The 23,213-nt window shown below is 40.7% G+C and overlaps 1 protein-coding gene across 3 annotated transcripts in view; it reads right to left on the reverse strand.

Moving 5' to 3' along the window:
- Positions 1-23,213, reverse strand: part of LOC110489714 (dipeptidyl aminopeptidase-like protein 6) — a 342,826-nt gene that overhangs the window by 216,439 nt on the left and 103,174 nt on the right. Inside the window, exon 1 of one of the 3 annotated variants that reach the window (XM_021562498.2) lies at positions 11,472-11,933. The exons of the other annotated variants lie outside the window; for them this stretch is intronic. Within the exon in view, the coding sequence (XP_021418173.1) occupies positions 11,472-11,525 (54 nt within the window). The 5' untranslated portion in view covers positions 11,526-11,933. Of the gene's footprint in view, positions 1-11,471; positions 11,934-23,213 lie in introns of those variants that run through there. 3 annotated transcript variants of the gene reach the window in all.

The following is a 23,213-nucleotide window of genomic DNA, read 5'->3' on the forward strand; positions in this document are numbered from 1 at the left end:
TCCTGAAAACACAAAGGAATACTCCGGTTGGAACTTTATTGAAGATTAATGTTACAAACATCATAATGATTGATTCTGTACTTAGTTTGAAATGTTACTTCGGCCTGTAATATAACTTTTTGAAGTTTTTGTCCGACGCAACACTGACCAGAACGAGCGTTTGGATAAGTATACCAAACGCGCTAACTAAAAGTAGCCAATTGGACATAAATAACGGACATTATCGAACAAATCAAGCATTTATTGTGGACCTGGAATTCCTTGGAGTGCATTCTGATGAAGATCAAATTTATGGTTTATGTTGACTACAACATGGCGGCTATATTGACTTGATTGTTCTGAGCGCCGTCTCAGATTATTGCATGGTTTGCTTTTTCAGTAAAGTTTTTTTGAAATCTGACACAGCGGTTGCATTAAGGAGAGGTATATCTATAATTCCATGTGTATAACTTGTATTATCATCAACATTTATGATAAGTATTTCTGTTGAATTGATGTGGCTATGCAAAATCCCTGGCTGTTTTTGAAACTAGTGAATGTAACACGCCAATGTAAACTCAGATTTTTTTTGATAAATATGAACTTTATAAAAAAAAACATACATGTTTTGTGTAATATGAAGTCATATTACAGTGCCTTGCGAAAGTATTCGGCCCCCTTGAACTTTGCGACCTTTTGCCACATTTCAGGCTTCAAACATAAAGATATAAAACTGTATTTTTTTGTGAAGAATCAACAACAAGTGGGACACAATCATGAAGTGGAACGACATTTATTGGATATTTCAAACTTTTTAACAAATCAAAAACTGAAAAATTGGGCGTGCAAAATTATTCAGCCCCTTTACTTTCAGTGCAGCAAACTCTCTCCAGAAGTTCAGTGAGGATCTCTGAATGATCCAATGTTGACCTAAATGACTAATGACGATAAATACAATCCACCTGTGTGTAATCAAGTCTCCGTATAAATGCACCTGCACTGTGATAGTCTCAGAGGTCCGTTAAAAGCGCAGAGAGCATCATGAAGAACAAGGAACACACCAGGCAGGTCCGAGATACTGTTGTGAAGAAGTTTAAAGCCGGATTTGGATACAAAAATATTTCCCAAGCTTTAAACATCCCAAGGAGCACTGTGCAAGCGATAATATTGAAATGGAAGGAGTATCAGACCACTGCAAATCTACCAAGACCTGGCCGTCCCTCTAAACTTTCAGCTCATACAAGGAGAAGACTGATCAGAGATGCAGCCAAGACAAGAGGCCCATGATCACTCTGGATGAACTGCAGAGATCTACAGCTGAGGTGGGAGACTCTGTCCATAGGACAACAATCAGTCGTATATTGCACAAATCTGGCCTTTATGGAAGAGTGGCAAGAAGAAAGCCATTTCTTAAAGATATCCATAAAAAGTGTTGTTTAAAGTTTGCCACAAGCCACCTGGGAGACACACCAAACATGTGGAAGAAGGTGCTCTGGTCAGATTAAACCAAAATTGAACTTTTTGGCAACAATGCAAAACGTAAAAGCAACACAGCTGAACACACCATCCCCACTGTCAAACATGGTGGTGGCAGCATCATGGTTTGGGCCTGCTTTTCTTCAGCAGGGACAGGGAAGATGGTTAAAATTGATGGGAAGATGGATGGAGCCAAATACAGGACCATTCTGGAAGAAAACCTGATGGAGTCTGCAAAAGACCTGAGACTGGGACGGAGATTTGTCTTCCAACAAGACAATGATCCAAAACATAAAGCAAAATCTACAATGGAATGGTTCAAAAATAAACATATCCAGGTGTTAGAATGGCCAAGTCAAAGTCCAGACCTGAATCCAATCGAGAATCTGTGGAAAGAACTGAAAACTGCTGTTCACAAATGCTCTCCATCCAACCTCACTGAGCTCGAGCTGTTTTGCAAGGAGGAATGGGAAAAAATGTCAGTCTCTCGATGTGCAAAACTGATAGAGACATACCCCAAGCGACTTACAGCTGTAATCGCAGCAAAAGGTGGCGCTACAAAGTATTAATTTAAGGGGGCTGAATAATTTTGCACGCCCAATTTTTCAATTTTTGATTTGTTAAAAAAGTTTGAAATATCCAATAAATGTCGTTCCACTTCATGATTGTGTCCCACTTGTTGTTGATTCTTCACAAACAAATACAGTTTTATATCTTTATGTTTGAAGCCTGATATGTGGCAAAAGGTCGCAAAGTTCAAGGGGGCCGAATACTTTCGCAAGGCACTGTAGTGTCATATGATGAAGATTATCAAAGGTTAGTGATTCATTTTCTCTCTATTTGTGGTTTTTGTGACTCCTCTCTTTGGCTGGAAAAATGTGTTTTATTGTGACTAGGTGTTGACCTAACATAATCGTTTGTGGTGCTTTTGCCGTAAATCCTATTTGAAATTGGACACTGTGGTGGGATTAACAACAAGAATACCTTTAAAACTGTATAAGATACATGTATGTTTGAGGAATTGTAATTATGAGATTTCTGTTGTTTTGAATTTGGCGCCCTGCACTTTCAGTGGCTGTTGTCATATCATCCCGATAACGGGATTGCAGCCCAAAGAGGTTTAACAAACTATAGTTTTGGCAAGTCTGTTAGGAAATCTACTTTGTGCATGACACAAGTAATTTTCCAACAATTGTTTACGAACAGATTATTTCACTTATAATTCACTGTATCACAATTCCAATGGGTCAGAAGTTTACATTCACTAAGTTGACTGTGCCTTTAAACAGCTTGGAAAATTCCAGAAAATTATGTCATGGCGTTAGAAGCTTCTGATAGGCTAATTGACATAATTTGAGTCAATTGGAGGTGTACCTGTGGATGTATTTCAAGGCCTACCTTTCAACTCAGTGCCCCTTTGCTTGACATCATGGGAAAATCAAAAGAAATGAGCCAAGACCTCAGAAAATATATTGTAGACCTCCACAAGTCTGGTTCATCCTTGGGAGCAATTTCCAAACGCCTGAAGGTACCACGTTCATCTATACAAACAATAGTACGCAAGTATAAACACCATGGGTGTCACGCCCTGAACTTATAGAGATGTTTAATATCTCTATTTGGTTAGGTCAGGGTGTGATTTGGGGTGGGCATTCTATGTTGTCTATTTCTTTGTTTTGGCCGAGTATGGTTCCCAATCAGAGGCAGCTGTCTATCGTTGTCTCTGATTTGGAATCATACTTAGGCACTTTTTCCCACCTGTGTTTGTGGGTAGTTATTTTCTGTTTAGTCTCTTACCTGACAGAACTGTTCTCTTTCGTTTTGTTACTTTGTTCGAGTGTTTTTGATAATAAAATAAATCATGAACACTTTTCACGCTGCGCTTTGGTCCACTCCTTCCGATGACAGGCGTTACAATGGGACCACGCAGCTGACATATACCGCTCAGGAAGGAGACGCGTTCTCTCTCCTAGAGATGAACGTACTTCGGTGCGCAAAGTGAAAATCAATCCCAGAACAACAGCAAGGGACCTTGTGAAGATGCTGGAGGAAACAGGTGCAAAAGTATCTATATCCACAGTAAAACGAGTCCTATATCAACATAACCTGAAAGTCTGCTCAGCAAGGAAGAAGCCACTGCTCCAAAACTGCCATAAAAAGTCAGACTATGGTTTGCAACTGCACATGGGGACAAAAATCGTACTTTTTGGAGAAATGTCCTCTGGTCTGATGAAACAAAAATAGAACTGTTTGGCCATAATGACCATTGTTATGTTTGGAGGAAAAAGGGGGAGGCTTGCAAGAACACCATTCCAACTGTGAAGCACGGGGGTGGCAGCATCATGTTGTGGGGGTGCTTTGCTGCAGAAGGGACTGGTGCACTTCACAAAATAGATGGCATCATGAGGTAGGAAAATTGTGTGGATATGTTGATGCAATATCTCAAGACATCAGTCAGGAAGTTAAAGCTTGGTCGCAAATGGGTCTTCCAAATGGACAATGACCACAAGCATACTTCCACAGTTGTGGCAAAGTGGCTTAAGGACAACAAAGTCAAGGTATTGAAGTGGCCATCACAAGCCCTGACCTCAATCTTATAGAACATTTGTGGGCAGAACTGAAAAAGCGTGTGTGAGCAAGGAGGCCTACAAACCTGACTCAGTTACACCAGCTCTGTCAGGGGGAATGTGCCAAAATTCACCCAACTTATTGTGGGAAGCTTGTGGAAGGCTACCCGAAATGATTGACCCAAGTTAAACAATTTAAAGGCAATGCTACCAAATACTAATTGAGTGTATGTAAACTTCAGACCCACTGGGAATGTGATGAAATAAATAAAAGCTGAAATAAATCATTCTCTCTACTATTATTCTGACATTTCACATTCTTAAAATAAAATTATGATCCTAACTGACCTAGGACAGGGAATTTTTACTAAGATTAAATGTCAGGAATTGTGAAAAACTGAGTTTAAATGTATTTGGCTAAGGTGTATGTAAACTTCTGACTTCAGCTGTAGCTCTTCTGTGACATATGTTGGCTAGGCCAATTAAAGTCAATAAATTAACCTTATTAGCATAAAATAAATATGCTATAGGCTATGCAGAGTCATGTCCACTCAGGTCTATCAGTTGTAGTTACATAGACCCAAGACCCTCTGACAATCAAAAATAACCCGACCCGAGGGAAAGGTTTAATTTTGGACCAGGACCCGCTTGTGTCCCGGGTCGGGTCTCAGGTATTTGGGTGGACCCGTAAAGACCTCTAACACACTCACACAGACACAAACCTCAGCGTACTAGAAGCACGTCTAGCCGCAGCTTAAAGATCCATACTTGTTTAAAGCTTTGTAATTACACCCCAAAACTTAATCCATTATCTGACGGCTTTTTAATTTGTTATGGTAGCGAGTCACGTCCAATTCTTGACTCAAAGACGATGTAATTGGCCTTAAAACTTTAGCCAACGCGTTTCTTTGGAAAAATCAATGCATTTAATTTCTTCTGCCTTGCTTTTTCATACGGTATTCAGGCCAGGAGAAGGAAAAGGTTGTGCGAGTGACAACAAAAGCAACAGGCTGAAAGTCACTATTGATTTGTTTGTGAAGAATTATGACTATAAAAGCCACGAGAAATCTGTCCGGGAGACAAAAGTCCTCTGAGAAAATCCCCTTGTTCAAATTCTATCAGTTGATACGTCTTACATTTTACACCATCTGTCATTTTATAATGAGAGAAAACAATCAATAATGACCTTTTGTGATTTCCACTCCACAGTAATTTTCTTCACAATCCAGAGCTCCTCTCTGTACAGAACATTTCTGGATGGAATACAGGACTAAACTTAACAGAGGGAACCCTATAGCAGTGTTTCTCAAACTTCACCTAGCGGACCATGAGACGTTTCACAATGTTCTTGCAGCCCTGAACTAACACCCACCCACCTGACTAGTACACCTGACTAGCACACATTTTTTTCAGGGGGGGATTACATTGTTATTAGGATCCCCATTAGCCAACGCCAACGGCTAATGATCCATTTTAGAATAAGGCTGTAACATAACAAAATGTGGAAAAAGTTAAGGGGTTTGAATACTTTCCCGAATGCACTGTAAGGGGGGACCATAGATAAATTCCCGAGTTGATTTAAAGCCTGTATTTAACCCTTTATCATGGTTGGTGTCTTGACGGATTTGTCCAAAATCTTGTGACATAAAACTTGTTTGATACCATTTGGTGTCTAGCTGATTAGTTACGCTGTGATATTTTCACACATCATCATCTGATCCAGGAAGGAATTTTACGAATGACAGTCAAGTGGCGAACAGCTTTTGTGATAGCATGCACTATGGAATGTCCAGAAGGAACGCATGGAATGTCCAGAATATTTTGGTGTCTCATTCGTTACGCCGGTGAAAACAGTTGTACCTAACTATTCCTATGAATTATTCTGGATATAATGACAAAAAATTGCATAGCCTAGTGGGCTTATTCATAATATCATCTGGTAATGAAATAACATGACACATTTTAAACAGTACAAGGGGCTTGAAGTAGCATACGTGAACTTGAATTTGGAGCTCAGAAGTACTGGAATAGGCCTACTGCACCTTGAAAATCAGACATTTCCTCAATTTGGTGCTTGAAAAGTCCTTGTAATTATAGTAGCCCATTTCTAAGTTATCCTGCTCCATTATAATGATCCATGATTTACATTTGTATCAATTTTTGTGAGAGATGTGGTTTGTTTGTTTCCCGCCGCTTCAATTGAAGGGTGTTGCGCTACTCTGTTGCGGTAAAACCATGTGTGGTCAATTTTAGGATGACATCTAATTTTGGCTTAAACTTGGCTTTCCATACAAATCCTTCCATTAAAAAAGGAACCTGATTTTTGGTCAGATTGATGCTACTGCTAATCATGGCTTCATTATGTGCCTGCGTTGGCCACATACTGTACAGTGCCTTCAGAAAGTATTCATACCCCTGATCAATACACGTTAGTTTCCCCTTTTGGCAGCAATTACAATTGTCTCTTTTCCACCTGGATGGTACAATATTATCCCATTATTCTTTTCAAAATTCTACAAGCTCTGTCAAATTGGTCATTGACCATTGTTGGACAACCATTTTCAAGTCTTGCCATAGATTTTTTGGGGGGGAATGATTCTGTATTTGAAATTCACTGCTCAACTGAGGTACAGAGATGAGGTAGGTATTCTATTTATGCCTTATATGTTTATTTTATTTAACCTTTATTTAAACTAGGCAGGCAAGTCAGTTAAGAACAAATTCTTACTTACAATGATGGCCTACCCCAGCCAACTCGGGGTATGTACAATTATATGACTGATTAGTCCTTGAAAATTACAATTAAGTGCTTGAATTTGACTTGTCAATGTGTGTATGAACCCTGCTTCAAGGATGTATAGTCCTAGGTCTATGTTGTTGTATAGGTGGAGTCATGGGCCAATTTGCATATATTCACTTCTATTCCTTTAAGTACAGGTGAAACTGCATGAAAATCCTTTTTACTTTTGTTTCAAAACATTTTGAAATGTTGATCCCAATGTCACACATTGGCCCCATTATTTATAGAAAGACCCACATACAAAATAAATTATTTCACACACATTCTCTAGATGCTGACTGTTAGCACTGCTGACTGTTAGCTTTAGAAGAGGCAGGTGAACCTGCAATCACAGCACTCGACATGAGATCCTCTCTAAACATTACAAGGATATGCCTCTGAATATATACAGCACACATGCGGTTGGTGGCACCTTAATTGGGGAGACTGGCTAGTGGTAATGGCTGGAGCGGAATTAGGCGTAACGGTATCCAATAAATCAAACGCATGGTTTCCATGTATTTGATGCCATACCATTCGCTCCATTCCAGACATTATTATGAGCTGTCCTCCCCTCAGCAGCTTCCACTGATTCAGCAACACCTCCCCCATAGACATTCCTGTCTCTTCTGTAGATGGTATACTGAACAAAAATATAAATACTAAACAAAAATATAAATGCAACAATTTAACAATTTCAAAAATTTCACTCAGTTACAGTTCATATAAGGAAATTGGTAAATTGAAATAAATGCATTAGGCCCTAATCTATAGATTTCACATGACTGGGCAAGGGCACAGCCATAGGTGGGCCTGGGGGGGGGGGCATAGGCCCACCCACTGGGGAGCCAGGTCCAGCCAATCAGAATGAGTTTTTCCCCCTAAAGGGCTTTATTACAGACATAAATATGCCTCAGCACCCCCTCAGACGAACCTGTAGGTGAAGAATCCAGATTTGGAGGTCCTGGGCTGGCGTGGTTACACGTGGTCTGCAGCTGTGAGGCCGGTTAGATGTCCTACCAAATTCTCTAAAACGAAGTTGGAGGTTGCTTATGGTAGAGAAACTAACTTTCAGTTCTCTGGCAACAGCTCTAGTGGAGATTCCCGCAGTCAGCATACCAATTGCACACTCCCTCAAAACTTGAGACATCTGTGGTATTGTGTTGTGTGACAACTTAGTCCCCAACACAAGGTGCACCTGTGTAATGATCATGCTGTTTAATCATCTTCTTGATTTGCCACACTTGTCAGGTGGATTATCTTGGCAAAGAAGAAATGCTCAGTAACAGGGAAGTAAACCAATTTGTGCTCCAAATTGTTTTTGTGTATTGCTAGTGCTGTATCAAAGGAATTATCTAAGTGAGTCTCAGAAATTGCTAACATATGAACGTTATCGGATGTTAGCAAGTTATTGATTTCATTTTAGCCATTTCCTGGGTAGCTTATCGGAGATAGACATAATTATGGAAAAGAACAAACAAAGCAAGAAAAAACCTTCTTCAGCAGTCCATCAATCAGTTGGTGTGTATAAGTGTGTGTGTCTGTGTGTGTGTGTGTGCTGTCATCCCTTCCAGGCTTTTGGGAAGAGTTTGGGAGGGTGGACAATGAGTCTGTCATAGTGGATGTAAGCAATGTCCCCATGCGCTCTGGCAGCTTTCATGACTGGGATAAGTTCTTTCCTCTTCTGGCACACAGCTTCAGGATAGTCCTTGATTAGTCCATTATTTTATTAGTTGACTCCATCAGTATTTGGATACAACACTTGAAGCTATTTTCTTGTTGTTGTAACAACGCATGTAGAACTCTTTTTGTTCATTTCAAAAGTGAATTCACCTGTGATAGAGAGACACCACTGTCCTCAACGGTACTCATGCTGGCTTTGGTCTTTGTCATGGTAGCAATGTAGGCTACGCTGTTGTTACTCCAAGCAGTTCCAGATTGGGCAGGTCACAGGGCAGATGGAAACAGCAACAAACAGCAGGGATCCAAACAGCCACACTGGGGACAATCAGTGGTCCTAGCCGGCCTGTGTACAAGCTGCTAAGGAAACCTGGCTAGCTTGATAGCTAGCTAACGTTATTTAAACGAGGGAACAATGAGCTACTTCTCTGGAGCGAAATTTATCTGCTATTGTCCCTTGAAAATACAGTGAACGTCCAACACCTTAATTTGATGTTATATGTTGAAAATTGTTTGAAAATAAATCTGTTAATTCATAGTTATTTTGCAAAAGAAATCCACAAGCAAGATACGTGTTTCAATGCATGGCACCGGAACACCTAGCACACCTGACGAGCACACATGATTGAGAAACAGCTTCTATCTCAAGGCCATCAGACTGCTAAACAGAAATCACTAACTCAGAGGCTGCTGCTAGTACTACTAGTACTTTAAACAATGCCACTTTAAATAATGTCACTTTAATAATGTTTACATATCTTACATTACTCATATCACACGTATATACAGTATTTTATACCATCTACTGCACCTTGCCTATGCCGCTCAGCCATCGCTCATCCGTATACTTATATGTACATATTCTCATTCACCCCTTTAGATTTGTGTGTATTAGCTAGTTGTTGGGGAATTGTTAGATTACTTGTTAGATATTACTGCACTGTCGGAACTAGAAGCACAAGCATTTCGCTATACTTGCATTAACATCTGCTAACAATGTGTATGTGACCAATAAAATTGTATTTTATTTTGATTTGATTGGACTAGTAAAGGGCTTGACGATGATTAGTTGACAAGATGAACCAGCTAGTTCTCAAATAGATCATGTAAAGGCTGAAGGTAACTGAGGAGAGGTTTGGGAAATGCTGCCCTACGACACTGGCTGTCAATAGCCACATCTAGTCCTGCATCTGTCCACCCTAGCAGAAACCATCTCACTTCCAAACGACTACATAAAAAACACAATTCCTCATCCCATAATACATCACCACGTTCCACTCCCAAATAAACCATCAACGAACGTCTCTAAACCCGGGACTTATCTCCCCACCTCGGAGTTAATGCATGATCATTGTTCAAAGAGAAAGATATCCGTCTGAGCTGGGGCACTATATTTCATGGGGGAGAAGGCTTGGAGTACTGTAGCGTGAGAGAGACCGAGTGGAATTAGACACATTAGCTGGGAAATGAAACGTCTTAACAAAAAAGGAGTGATGTTACTCGCTCTGGAAGGTAAGAGGGGGGAATGTGAAACTTTGTATTAAAGCTGGCACATCAATAACATACAGGCCTCGCCATATTACATCAGGCTGCCATCGGGCTCTAAGTCATCTGGGGTGTATTGATTACGCAAACCACTTACGAACCAAACGAAAGTAAACAGAGAAAAACAAGAGTTTCTATTGGACAAATTCTGGTAGGCCCATCCCTGTTTAGTTTTCTTCAGTCTAAGAAACGTTTTGCAGCAGAGTTGGCGGAATGAATACACCCCTGATCTCAGTAGTACCAAAGCCGTGAACCCAGGTTTAAGAACAAAGGGATGCCAGGCAGTGGATCCTGGTTGATCACATTAGTGACATATTAACACTACAGAACCTACTACGTGGATGGAAGCAACATCATGGTTGTCTGCCCATGAAATTAAAGGGTTTTTAAGCACATCCAAATTAATAACAGGAGCTGGACAAGAAGATCAAATACATAGAAAACACATTTATAGATTTGTTGAAACTTTTTTTTATATATTAAAAAATTAAATCTCATGGACTGTCGGTCTTCACATACATAGCTCTATCTATGAATTGAAGAGTGGTTACATATCCCAACAATGTTACTTGTTCTGCTTTAAACCAAGATGGTGGGGCTCCCATTGAGTTAAAACACAGGATTGTGGCTCAAAACTACATGTCAGTCTACAAACCAATCTACTGAATCACTTTCACAAGAAAAGGATTGAAAGTCCAACCAACTAGAGAGAACTCCATAAGACTCACCACCATACGGAGAGTAAAAATGCTAATACACAGCAGTCCTGACTCATTACGTCGAGACAAAGAGGGTATAAGCAGATGAATACATAAATAGGACTGTGGATAATTTAACAAGGCAGCTCAAGCCCCTGATTGAACTCCGACCTCCATGAGCCTTGAGAAAGGGAAGAGAGTTATGAAGGCTACCACTAAGGGGGACACCTGCCCATGACCGTACCGAATGCAAAAAGCTCCTGCGTCACACTCTGGTGCCTAGCTATGCCAAATGCATCAAGGTGTGACTCTTGCTCATAATTAAAAGCTGAATATCATTTAACTCGAAAAGCATAATAAAATATTTTTTAATAGTGAGCAAGTGATACGCTCCATTTTCTTGGATGTTCTTGTACTTTTTTGGCTGCACCTCGACTTATTGAAGAGCTGTCCACTCCTCTCCAGGCTATGCCAATGGAAAATATATCACCCCATTTGAACTCCATCGCCTTTGGGAGAGCCGGGAACGGCAATGCATGCATGCACATAGAGTGAATACGGCAACAACTACCGCTTATGATTGTCATTAAGAAAGGTGTGATGGTGCAAATCATTTTCATGTAGTAATCATAAGAGAACAATAAATATTTTCAATATGCAATAACTTACAACTCTACAATTAAAGAGCACGGAACAATTAAAGAAAGCTCAATGTTAACATATGTAGGTTAGGGTGAGAGTCCTTACCTTTTCTGATTTGGAGAAGGTGGCATTCTGTTGCATCTGCGTAACTATTAGCATGGCTGATTCGAACACAAGGTTCTTCAAAAAGCACTCCTCTGCCTCTCCCTCAGTGTGATTGAAGTCTTCGATGTGGAGTGGGAAGATTAGCGTAGCCCTCTCTCAAACACAGACACATACACTCAGGAACCCCCCCGTTGGCTGGCACACTCCAAGCTGTACTTTCTCTCTCCAGTGAAACAATCACACCACGACAAGGCTCCTGTCTTCTGGGTTGCGCAATCTGTTTCTGAGGAGGGGCAGCTTTGGAATGTGTGTGTTTTAGCCTCTCGCTACTAGTAGTCTTTCCTGCTCCCCCCTTTTTCTCTCGCTCTCCCCCACTCTAGCTCTTTCTCCATCCCTCTTTCACTCTCTCCTCCAGTCTCTCGAACTTGTTATCGACTCTCGATTCCCTCGCTTGGTCTATCCGTCTCTGTCTATCCAAGTCCTTTCCTCCAACTCTTGACTCCCATCCTTGTTTTCCTCCCTCTCCCCCCCTCTCTACTTAAAGCTCTTTCCCATAGGATACTGACTCTTTTTTGGTGGGTTCAGCACCTGAGCTAAATTGGAGCTTTGCGCCTAAGCTGCGGGCTAGGTATAGAAGAGGCATCTGTCAGAATGCACAGCCAAGGGTGTACTATAGCAACTTTAGTGAGCCAAAAGTGTTTTTTTATATTTTCTTTTAAAGTGTGGGTGTGTGTTGACGCTCGCATGTATGTGTGCACAGTGACTTGGTGAATGAGAGGGATTCACTAATAATGTGAGACAGAGGGAGAGTCTGTGTATTTGACTGAACAGGAGGGTACTGATTTGTGTGAGTGTGTGTTTCCATGAGTGTCCATTTACATGTATGTTGCCACCTGCCAAACCATGGATCAATTCAATCAGTCCCAGTGGTGGGCTGTGATAAAACTCCAGTGATATTTATGCGCGCAGCCTCACGCCTCGTAAATGACACCGCCTCCTCCGAGGATAGGTCCCTGGCGCAATACGAGATGTTTTATTTATGTAGCATTTAAGGCTGCGGCGTGGCGAGCCAAAGTGCCAAAATAAAAAAAATAAAACTATTTACACCAGCGCAACCTGGATGCCTTAGCGCGAGTGCTTCCACTAAATAAGGGGCATGAGGTTTGGAGGAGTGGGGATGAGAGATGGGCTAAAAGGTGGACTTGGAAAATATTGAGTTTCTTCCCAAAGATGAGGGAAGCACATGTGTCTGTAACAAGTAATCTCAGCAGTGGAGAGAAAAAATAACAGAACACCAAATATATTCTGAAAAGGTTTGAAGTAGGGTTGTGAAGCTTTTTTAACATTTAAAACAGACATTTTTGTATCGGTTTCCCATGAAGTAAAATACATACAATTCCAAGTTAATTCTCAATGCAGCTGTGCTGCTACCAGCAACGGTTTGGGTCTCACGGTGCGTCCCTTTCAGATGGTGAAGCACCTGTACTACCATTATTGTACTTCAATTCCAACTCGCAAAGTTTGCATTTCCTTCTCATTTAACGTCTCAAAGTATTGCCATACAGGACTTTGCTAGTGTCGCTTGCCTTTCTCTGCCATTTGTCTAACTGCTAACGATGATGATGTAGTGGTGGAGAGTCGACTCCAAAATAATTAATTCCTTGACTCATTGCATGTCGACTCCCATTTTCTTTTTTCTTTTTTTTCTTTTACCCCCTTTTTATCCCCAATTTCGTGGTATCCAATTGGTAGTAGTTACTGTCTTGTCTCATCGCTGCAACTCCCGTACGGACTCGGGAGAGGCGAAGGTCGAGAGCCATGTGTCCTCCGAAACACAACCCAACCAAGCCGCACTGCTTCTTGACACAATGCACATCCAACCTGGAAGCCAGGCGCACCAATGTGTTGGAGGAAACACCGTACACCTAGTGACCTGGTCAGCGTGCACTGCGTCCAGCCAGCCACAGGAGTCGCTAGTGCGCGATGAGACAAGGATTTCCCTGCCGGCCAAACCCTCCCAAACCCGGACGACGCTGGGCCAACTGTGTGCCTCCCCATGGGACTCCCGGTCGCGGCCGGCTGCGACGGAGCCTGGGCTCGAACCCAGAATCTCTGGTGGCACAGCTAGCACTGCGATGCAGTGCCTTAGACCACTGCGCCTCCCGGGAGGCCCCCGACTCCTATTTCTGAGTGTCAAGATTCGGTTCTGCTACGAATCGACTCCTAGGATTCAGTATTTTTGGAACGAGGAGACTGATTAGTTGTCTTGAACACAAACACTTGTATCTTTCATAGTGAGCTTGCGAGGGACGGGGAGAGAGAGGTGGGGCACAGTATAGACAGGTTCGGCCACCAGGCAGACAGAGTCAGAACTGTGCACTAGCAACTTCAGTAAAGCAGAACCATCATCAATGAATAGGCTAGGATATTGAGATGAGCAAGAGGCAACACTTTGCTCTCACAGTCAGTCAGTCACACAGTATCTGGGTTCGCTTCACGCTGATTACAGCGTGGTAGCCAGGGCAACAAAACAGAGAAATTGAGCCTCACGGTTCAACAGTCTCAGTTGTTGCGGAAATTGACCCACTATGCTGTTTATTTTCTGCATCTATGTCATTTAAAAATATAAAAAAATCAGTTAGTTTTCTTAAATTAAGGATCACAATTTAGTTTAAACGTTTTAGTTCCATTTGGAAGTGGCTCATCAACAATGTATTGAACCACAGCATTATCGGACAGCAAGTCTCAGTAAGCCCATAAAGTAAATCAATTATAGATATTTAGGTTTTAGGCCCGAGGCCTTGGATCTTTGAAAGAGATTTGGAGAAAATCCTGCAGCACAATCTCAGCAGGTCCATCTGGCAGACTGACACAGGTGCAAGCACAGCATTTTTCTGTGGGAGGTCTGAGTTGGGAAGTTGACACAGCCAATAGCTAGGGCAGGAAAAGGCACTTGCCTGGAAAAATTAAAATTAAATATTTAAGAATAGCTCAGGTCTCTGTGAATGACAAATATTCAGTATTCATAATCTTAGTTAAATATCTATTGAGAACAACTGAATTGAACATTTTATTCTATTTATTTTGTTGAGTTAGTATTAATGTATACAGCACATATCATCAGCTACTGTGTGTCTGAAAACACATCCCCTTTATAGTTCTCCACCTTGACTAGCCGATTAAAAGTGTTGTGCAAATGTTGAATGTTCTCACTTCAACGTTCACTCCGTTCCAACTGATTATTTGTTACTTTTATTTTCTACTTATCTATTTTTTACTTAACATTTATTTAAAAAAAATAATTTAACTTCATAAAGCATTGTTGGTTAAGAGCTTGTATGTAAGCATTTCACTGTAAGGTCTACTACACCTGTTGTATTCGGCGCATGTGACAAATAAAATATAATTTGTTTTGATCGGTCGATTACCATAAATCCAGTGAATCTCTTAATTACAGAGCAACAAATTTTGAAAATTACTGAGTGCTTTGACAAAGTTTAAGATAGCGTCCAGAACTTTCTAGAGCATTTAAATGTTACATTCCAAGGACTGAGCACCCCTTCAGCAGTGCAGTCAATAGTATGTATCCCTTAAGAAAAAAGGATGGATTTGAACACAAACAGAACATTGAGGGTTAGTGAAAGAGCAGGAGTGTGTTTTGAAAGCAGAGGCTGCTGAGTGTTTCAGATGTTAACTATGGGATTGTTAACAATCCCTCACTTCATAGGTCTCCCTGTTCACTTTTTTTCATTATTGAACACAGACTCACCAATTCCCATAGTTTATGAGACTGGGGTGAGGAGACAAAATGAGAAAAAACCCTAAGCCCTAAAGAGGCACTGAAGGCAATTCCAAGATATTGTCAATTTAATCAATTAATTCATTAGGCCCTAATCTATGGATTTCACATGACTGGGAATACAGATATGCATCTGTTGGTCACAGATACATAAAAATAAAATAAAAATGGGCCTCACAACAGGCCTCAGGATCTTGTTACGATATTTTTGTGCATTCAAATTGCCATCATTAAAATGTAATTGTGTTCGTTGTCCACAGTTTACGCCTGCCCATACCCACCCCACCACCAACATGGGGCACTCTGTTCAACGCCATACACGTGCAGTTGTGAGACCGGTTGGACGTACTGTCAAATTCTCTAAAACAACAATGGTAGAGAAATGACTATTAAAACCTATTAGGGATAGGTGTTCCGCTAGTGAAATTGCAGAGCGCCAAATTCAAACAACAGAAGTCTCATAATAAAAATTCCTAAAACATACAAGTGTTATACATCGGCTTAACGATAAACTTCTTGTTAATCCAACCACAATGTCAGATTTCAATAAGACTTTACGGCGAAAGCATACCATGTGATTATCTGAAGACAGCGCCCAGCACATAAAACATTACAAACAGCAACCAGCCAAGTAGAGGAGTAACAAAAGTCAGAAATAGCGATAAAATTAATCACTTACCTTTGATGATCTTCATATGGTTGCACTCATAAGACTCCCAGTTACCCAATAAATGTTTGTTTTGTACGATAAAGTCCCTGTTTATTTCCAAAAACCTCTGTTTTGTTAGCGCATTTTGTTCAGTAATCCACTGTCTCAAACAACATACGGTGAAATTGCAGAGCATGAAACTCAACCAAACTGAAATTCTCATAATAAACATACATAAAAGATACAAGTGTTAAACATCAGCTTAAAGATACACTTCTTGTTAATCCAACCGCTGTGTCAGATTTCAAAAAGGCTTTACAGCGAAAGCATACCATGCGATTATCTGAAGACAGCGCCCAGCTAACAAACCATTACATACAGTTACCAGTCAAGTAGAGAAGTCACAAAAGTCAGAAATAGCGATAAAATTAATCACTTACCTTTGATGATCTTCATATGGTTGCACTCACAAGACTCCATGTTACGTTTTTGTTCAATAAAGTCCCTCTTTATGTCCATTAACCTCCGTTTTGTTGGTGTGTTTTGTTCAGTAATCCATTGGCACAAAGCACGGTCACAGCAGGCAGATAAAAGTTTGTAGAAACATGTCAAACAATGTTTATAATCAATCCGCAGGTTGTTTTTGTCATAAATAATCGTTAATATTTCAACCGGACAATATCTCTGTCAATAGAAAAGGAAAAACAAGAATGTGCGCTCCCGGTCATGTGCAGCAAACATTGCTGGAATTGTCCACTGTCCACTCATTGAAAGTGGTGTTTCTCCGTCATTTTTCAGAGTAAAAGCCTGAAACAATGCCTAAAGACTGGCCACATGTAGTGGTGGATAGGCTTTCAATGGAAAAACAGCAATTTCAAAATAATAGCATTTCCTGGATGGATTTTCCTCAGGTTTTCGCCTGCCATATCAGTTCTGTTATACTCAGACATTATTTTAACAGTTTTGGAAACTTTAGAGTATTTTCTATCCATACTACCATGCATATCTTAGCTTCTGGGCCTGAGTAACAGGCAGTTTACATAGGGCACCTTATTAATCCAAACTACTCAATACTGCCCCCGTTCCCAGAAAGGTTAAATTATCTGGCAACAGCTCTGGTGGACATTCCTGAAGTCAACATGCCAATTGCACGCTCCCTCAAAACTTGAGACATCTGTGGCATTGTGTTGTGTAACAAAACTGCACATTTTAGAGTGGCCTTTTATTGTCCCCAGCACAATGTGCACCTGTGTAATGATCATGCTGTTTAATTAGATTCTTGATATGCCACACCTGTCAGGTAGCTGGATTATCTTGGCAAAGGAGAAATTCTATCTATTAGGGATGTAAACAAATTTGTGCACAAACCTTGAGCGAAATAAGCTTTTTGTGCGTATGAAACATGGGACCAACACTTTACATGTTTATATTTTTGTTCAGAGTAGAAACCATGAGTTTATATCTACTAAACTGAACATTTTACAAGACCAAGTACAAATAATTACATTTTCGTGAGTACATAGAATGGGAGGCACATCGCATCATGGCTCGCGCCCCATAATAGCTTGTTCTTAGCACTTCATGGAAAATCATGGTTCAAAGAAAAGGAAGAGAGCTCAAAAGGCACAAACTATGGAATGTACGACCAGTTGAACAAAGAAATCCAAAAAATACAGACAAATGAGTTGACAACAAAACTGTAACAATTCCCCGGTGAAGGAAATAATTTTGTTAGGGGATTTCAATACTGATGCCTGCAAAAAGGATAGCCCAACCCACAGTGTATTTATGGACTTATGTAGATCACTTGCTCTGACCCAAATGATAAAATATCCCACCAGGGTATGTGAAACAGCGCAGAGTACAATTGACTTAATATTAGTGTCTGATAAATCCAAAATATCACAGAGTGGAGTAATAGTCTACTGAATCAGTGATCATTTTATTACATTTTGCACAAGGAGGGTTTTTAAAGATATATTTAAATGTCACAAAAGTGTTCGAATCAGAGGACTCAAAAAATACTGTATTGAAATGTTTAGGGAGCAAGTGGGTAAAATTGACTGGTCACCTGTGCTGAATAGACAGTGCCTGGGAAGCCTTTAAATGTAGATTCCTTGATGTGGTGAATGTGATGGCTCCCATTAGACGGGTCAGAGTAATGCAGAGATCTAGCCCTTGGTTTAATCGTGAGATTCTAGAATCTATCTAAGCAAGGAATAAGGCCTTTAAGAAATATAAGAACTCTCAAGAGCAGCCTGATTTTGTCCTATATAAACAGAAATAAAGCAAAGAACAGGAACGGATGAAGCTAAGAGGGGTTACTTTGCTGATAGTATCATTGAGAACAAAAATGACCCTAAAAAGCTTTGGAAATAATTTAAGGAACTAGCCTGTAGTTGTACTACCAAAATCAAACTAAACACTATTGGGCTGAACATCAGGGGGGAGATGATAAGTAAAAAAGCAGAGGTTGCCAATGAATTCAACAATCTTTTTTACTTCTGTTGCCAGCAAGCTGGTTAGCAAGCTGCCCACCAGTTCTTGTTTGTATAGAAGCGACCAAGTCAAGAAGTATTATGCCAAATTAGGGATTCAGCCAAACTCTTTATTTTGCAAAGGTAGCAACAGCCAAACTAGCCAGTATGCTAGCAGAGCATAAATGCTCCAACGCCACAGGCCTGGATAATATTCCTGAAAAGTTTCTTAGAGATTCTGCTGAGCAAATTGCCCCTTGTCTTACGCATATCGTTAATCTCTCTCTTGAACAAGGCATCTTTCCCAGGGACATGATACACGCTAAAGTTATACCTCTGTATAAGAAGGGGATAAAGTCTGACCCTGGGAATTATAGGCCTGTATCTATCCTCAGTATAACATCAAAGACCCTGGAGAGAGTTGTACATAGGCAAATTATGAATATGTCTACAAATGTTTTGTAGACATGTGGTTTTTGGTTTTCAGTCAGGTTTTAGAAAAAGATACTCCACTGATTCATGTCTACTTTACTTGAGTGACTTCATCAGGAAAGCGATAGATGAGGGAAATCTTGGTGGAATGGTACTGCTTGACCTAGAGAAGGCCTTTGATACAGTTAACCACTGGCTCCTAATCTACAAACTGGAGGCACTGGGGTTAAGCAATATCCCTCTAGGCTCGGTAAAGTCCTATTTGTCAGGTAGGGAGCAAGTATTAGAGGTGTCTCACTGTCTCAGGAAAAACCCATGAATTGTGGCGTTCCGCAGGGGAGCGTGCTTGGGTCTCCACTGTTTTTACTGTATATAAACGATATGAAATATGCTTGTTCTTGCCGTCTTTTCCTTTATGCAGATGACTCTACATGACTTCTGGTGTCTCACAAAAGTAAAACTATGTTGGAGAGCATATTTAGCACGGAGCTTACTAACATTAACAAATGGCTTGGAGATAATACGCTCTCTCTGCATTTAGGTAAGTCTGAGGCAATTATTTTTGTGTGCACACCTAAATTGTGTAGGTCCTCTGAAATTAGTGGAGTTAGGGGGTGATGTGCTAGCTACTAAAACCTCTGTTAGCTACCTGGGATGCATCCTTGATGGAAGCTTGGGAGGTGTGAGCATGGCCACGAAAGTGCTAGGGAATGTTAATGCCAGGACTACGTTTTTGGCTAGAAAGTCCAAGCTGCTTGATAAGGGCTCCATGAGAGTACTAGCCACTGACCCCATTCAATGCTATCTTGACTACACTAGTACTTCCTGCTTGGGGGTGTCACGGCTCCTCCTCTGTATTGCAGGGGCGTTAGTGATTGGAGTCACCTGGGATCAGAGTATTTAAACGGTCACTAATCACTTCTCTCTCTTTCTCTCTCTGCTCCTCCAGGTATGATCCTGTTTGGTTTGTTCTTTTGTAGTTTTGCATAGTTTTCACTCAGTCATTCACACACACAGATTCACGCATCCATGCACTTTACATACACCTTACATTATGATACTTAAACACCTCATTCCTTTTTCTTAGTTTAAAGTTAATAGTTTTGTTTACAATAAAGAACATTTTTTTTAATTGGCCTATACCTGTTGTTCGTGTCCCCTCATTTTTGCCACAGGCTATGAGCTGGCCTGTGACAAGTGGGGGCTCATCTGTCAGTTAAAGTTAATTGTACTTTAGTATTTTAGTTTACTTTAACATTTTGTTATAGTTGGTTAAGGTTTTGTCTAGATTATCTCTGTCTTATTATTAATATGTTTTGTTTATTTGTAATTTGGCTTATTTGATTATTGTTTTGTAGTTAACTTGGGTTAGTTTAGTTCAGATTGCCAAATAATTTTGTTTGAGGGGATGTTTTGGTTGGGCCAATATTGGAGAGAGCATTGAGAGCCATGTGTTCTTTTGGTTCGGTTTGCTTGGTAGCTAAATTTGGTTAGCAATTCACTCTGGGTTTTTCTGGGTTTTGTTCAGGTGGGAGTCCTCTCATGTTCAGGCTTATCAGCGAGTGTCAATAGGAGGCTCGTGGTATTTTTGTTTTAGGTGGCAGTGAACATGGTTATGGGGGGGGGGGGCGCCAGTTTCTGGTTGTCATTTTCCATTGCACTGGTTTTGTGTGCATAAAACCCCACCACATGTGACTGCACGAAGACCAGGGCCAGTTAATTAGTTGTTTTTGGAGGATAGTGGGGTGTGACTCCTGTCCTTGAACCCAGACTGACAGCAGGTGAGTTGTTTTTTTGTTTAGCATTTGTAATAGTTGTATTGGTTGAGGAAAATGTCGTCCATTTTGAGTAGTTTTGTTCAAGCTCCTTCAGAGGTAGCCTTAGAGTTGTGTACTAAGGAGCAGTTAATTGACATTGCTGAACATTATCAGATTGAGATTGTTGATAAAAAAAATGTAAGAGACTGTTAAAACTAGATTAAAGCAGTGTTTTAGAGAAATGTGTGTTTTTTGGGGTCAGTCTGCTAGTAGTGAGGGTGCAGGTTTTCAGTCTAGCCCTTCATTAACTTTTGAGCAGCAAAGGGAGCTGTTGCAAATGCAGTTAGAGAGAGAGCGATTGAGAAATGCTAATAGACCAGAAGGACTACCACAGTTTGATGTTTCACAGAATCTTCGTTTGTTGCCTAAAATTGATGAGTCAGATCCAGACACATAATTTGCTTTATTTGGGCGTATTGTGGAAGCTAGAGCTTGTTCAGATTTTGACATGACTATGTTGTTGCAATGTGTACTTACAGGTAAAGCACGTGAGACTTTTACAGCACTGAGTGTAGCTGACAGTAAAGTTTTTGCTAAAGTTAAATCAGCAGTTCTGAAGGTCTACGAGCTTGTGCCAGAGGCATATCGTCAACGTTTTCGTTACAGGAAAAAGTTAGATTCACAAACCTATTCTGAGTTTGTTCTTGATTTGACTTCTGCATTTAATCGTTGGTGTACAGCTTCTGAAGTTAGTAATTTTGAGGGTCTGTCTAATTTGATTGTGTTTGAACAGTTCAAAAATTCTGTGTCTGACCAGGTTGCTACGTTCTTTCATGTATGTAAAGTTAAGTCTCCAAGTGATGCAGCAATCCTTGCAGATGAGTACAGGCTAACACATAAAAGCCCTTTTGAGTCAAACAGTGACATGTACCATAAAAATTACTTTACTCCTAGGAATAGTAGGTCACCTTTTTCTGGGGCTTCTTTCCAAAGACCTCAGCAGAAGTTTGGGTCTGGAGGACTTAAAGCACCGGTTAATGCTAATACCTGTCGCTACTGTTTAGTTGAAGGACATTGGAAGAAAGATTGTCCTCTGCTTAAATCAAAAAAGTCAGGTCAAGTTAAACCTGCTGTGATGGCAAGTCCTGTTGCAGCCTCTGACCACCAGGGTGAGCTTTTTCAGCCACTCGTTGAGTTTGATTCTCAGTCTTCCCACTGATTTTTCAGCCTTTATTTCAGATGGTGTAGTGTCTCTGGTAGATTGAAACATTTTGGTTGCCATTAAGATCTCAAGAGACACTGGAGCTTTAGATTATTTTATTCTGGAATCTGTTTTGCCGTTCTCTAAAGAGTCTGATACTGGCAGTTGTGTAATGGTATGTGGTATGGGTTTAGTTCCATTCTCTTGTCCTTTACATGAAGTTACCCTAAAATGTGGTCTGGTAGAGGGTGATGTAGATGTTGGGGTTAGACCCCTGTTGCCAGTAGAGGGAGTCCACATTATTTTGGGGAATGACTTGGCAGGTAGTAAGGTGTGGGCAGATGGTAAACTAAACATCTGTAAGAAGCAACCTTCAGTGTCACCTGCAAGGGAATCGCCAGATCAAAACTGTGTCTCCTGAGGTATTTCCAGTTTGTGCGGTTACCCGCGCGGCCTCTCGTAAGGAGATTGAGAGTAAGCCAGAAAGTCTTGAGTTGCCAGTCAAACGCCAGCGCAAAAGACGATACTAACTTGGCTGATCTGTTTGATAAAGTTGTTCCTGATTCAGTGGTGAGGAATAGTGCTCAGTGTTATTTTCTTCTTTATGGGCTGTTGGTCAGGAAATGGGTTCCACACTATGATCAGGGTCTAGGAGAACCAGTCTTTCAAATAGTTGTACCTACTACTTTGTGAAATAAAGTGTTGCAAACTTCACATGGTGATGTGGCAGGTCATATGGGTGTTCGTAAAACTTATGATCGCATACTTCGTTATTTTTTTCTGGCCACGTTTAAAGCGGGATGTATCTCAGTTTATTAAAACTTGTGATACGTGTCAGCGCACAAGCAAGCCAAACCAGGTTGTAAAGCCAGCACCTTTGTATCCAATACCAGCCATAGGGCAACCTTTTGAGCATCTTATTATCGATTGTGTTGGGCCTTTACCAAGGTCCATGTCAGGTCATAGCTACTTATTAACTGTTATGTGTCAAGCAACCAGATATCTGGCAGCTTTTTCCTTGCGTACCATAACTTCAAAATCAGTAGTTAAAGCGTTAACTCAATTTATTTCAACATTTGGGATTCCAAAAATCGTCCAGTCAGATCTGGGGTCTAACATTCCATCCCATGTATTTGCTCAGGTTCTCAAACAGCTTAAAGTTAAACACAAGTCTACTGCGTTCCATGCCCAGAGCCATGGAGCTTTGGAACGTTTTCATCAAACTTTAAAATCCTTGCTTCGTGCATACTGTACAGAACTGTCTGCAGATTGGGAGGAGGGGTTACCTTGGCTGTTACTAGCTGCTCGTGAAGTAGTAGTAGTGCAGGAAAGCACAGGGTTTAGCCCAAATGACTTAGTGTTTGGTCATAAGGTGCGTGGGCCTTTAGCAGTGATGCAGGATGGTTGTTTGCCTGAGGAACCACCTC

Source organism: Oncorhynchus mykiss, chromosome 15 (assembly GCF_013265735.2).
Source record: "Oncorhynchus mykiss isolate Arlee chromosome 15, USDA_OmykA_1.1, whole genome shotgun sequence".
Lineage (NCBI taxonomy): Eukaryota > Metazoa > Chordata > Actinopteri > Salmoniformes > Salmonidae > Oncorhynchus > Oncorhynchus mykiss.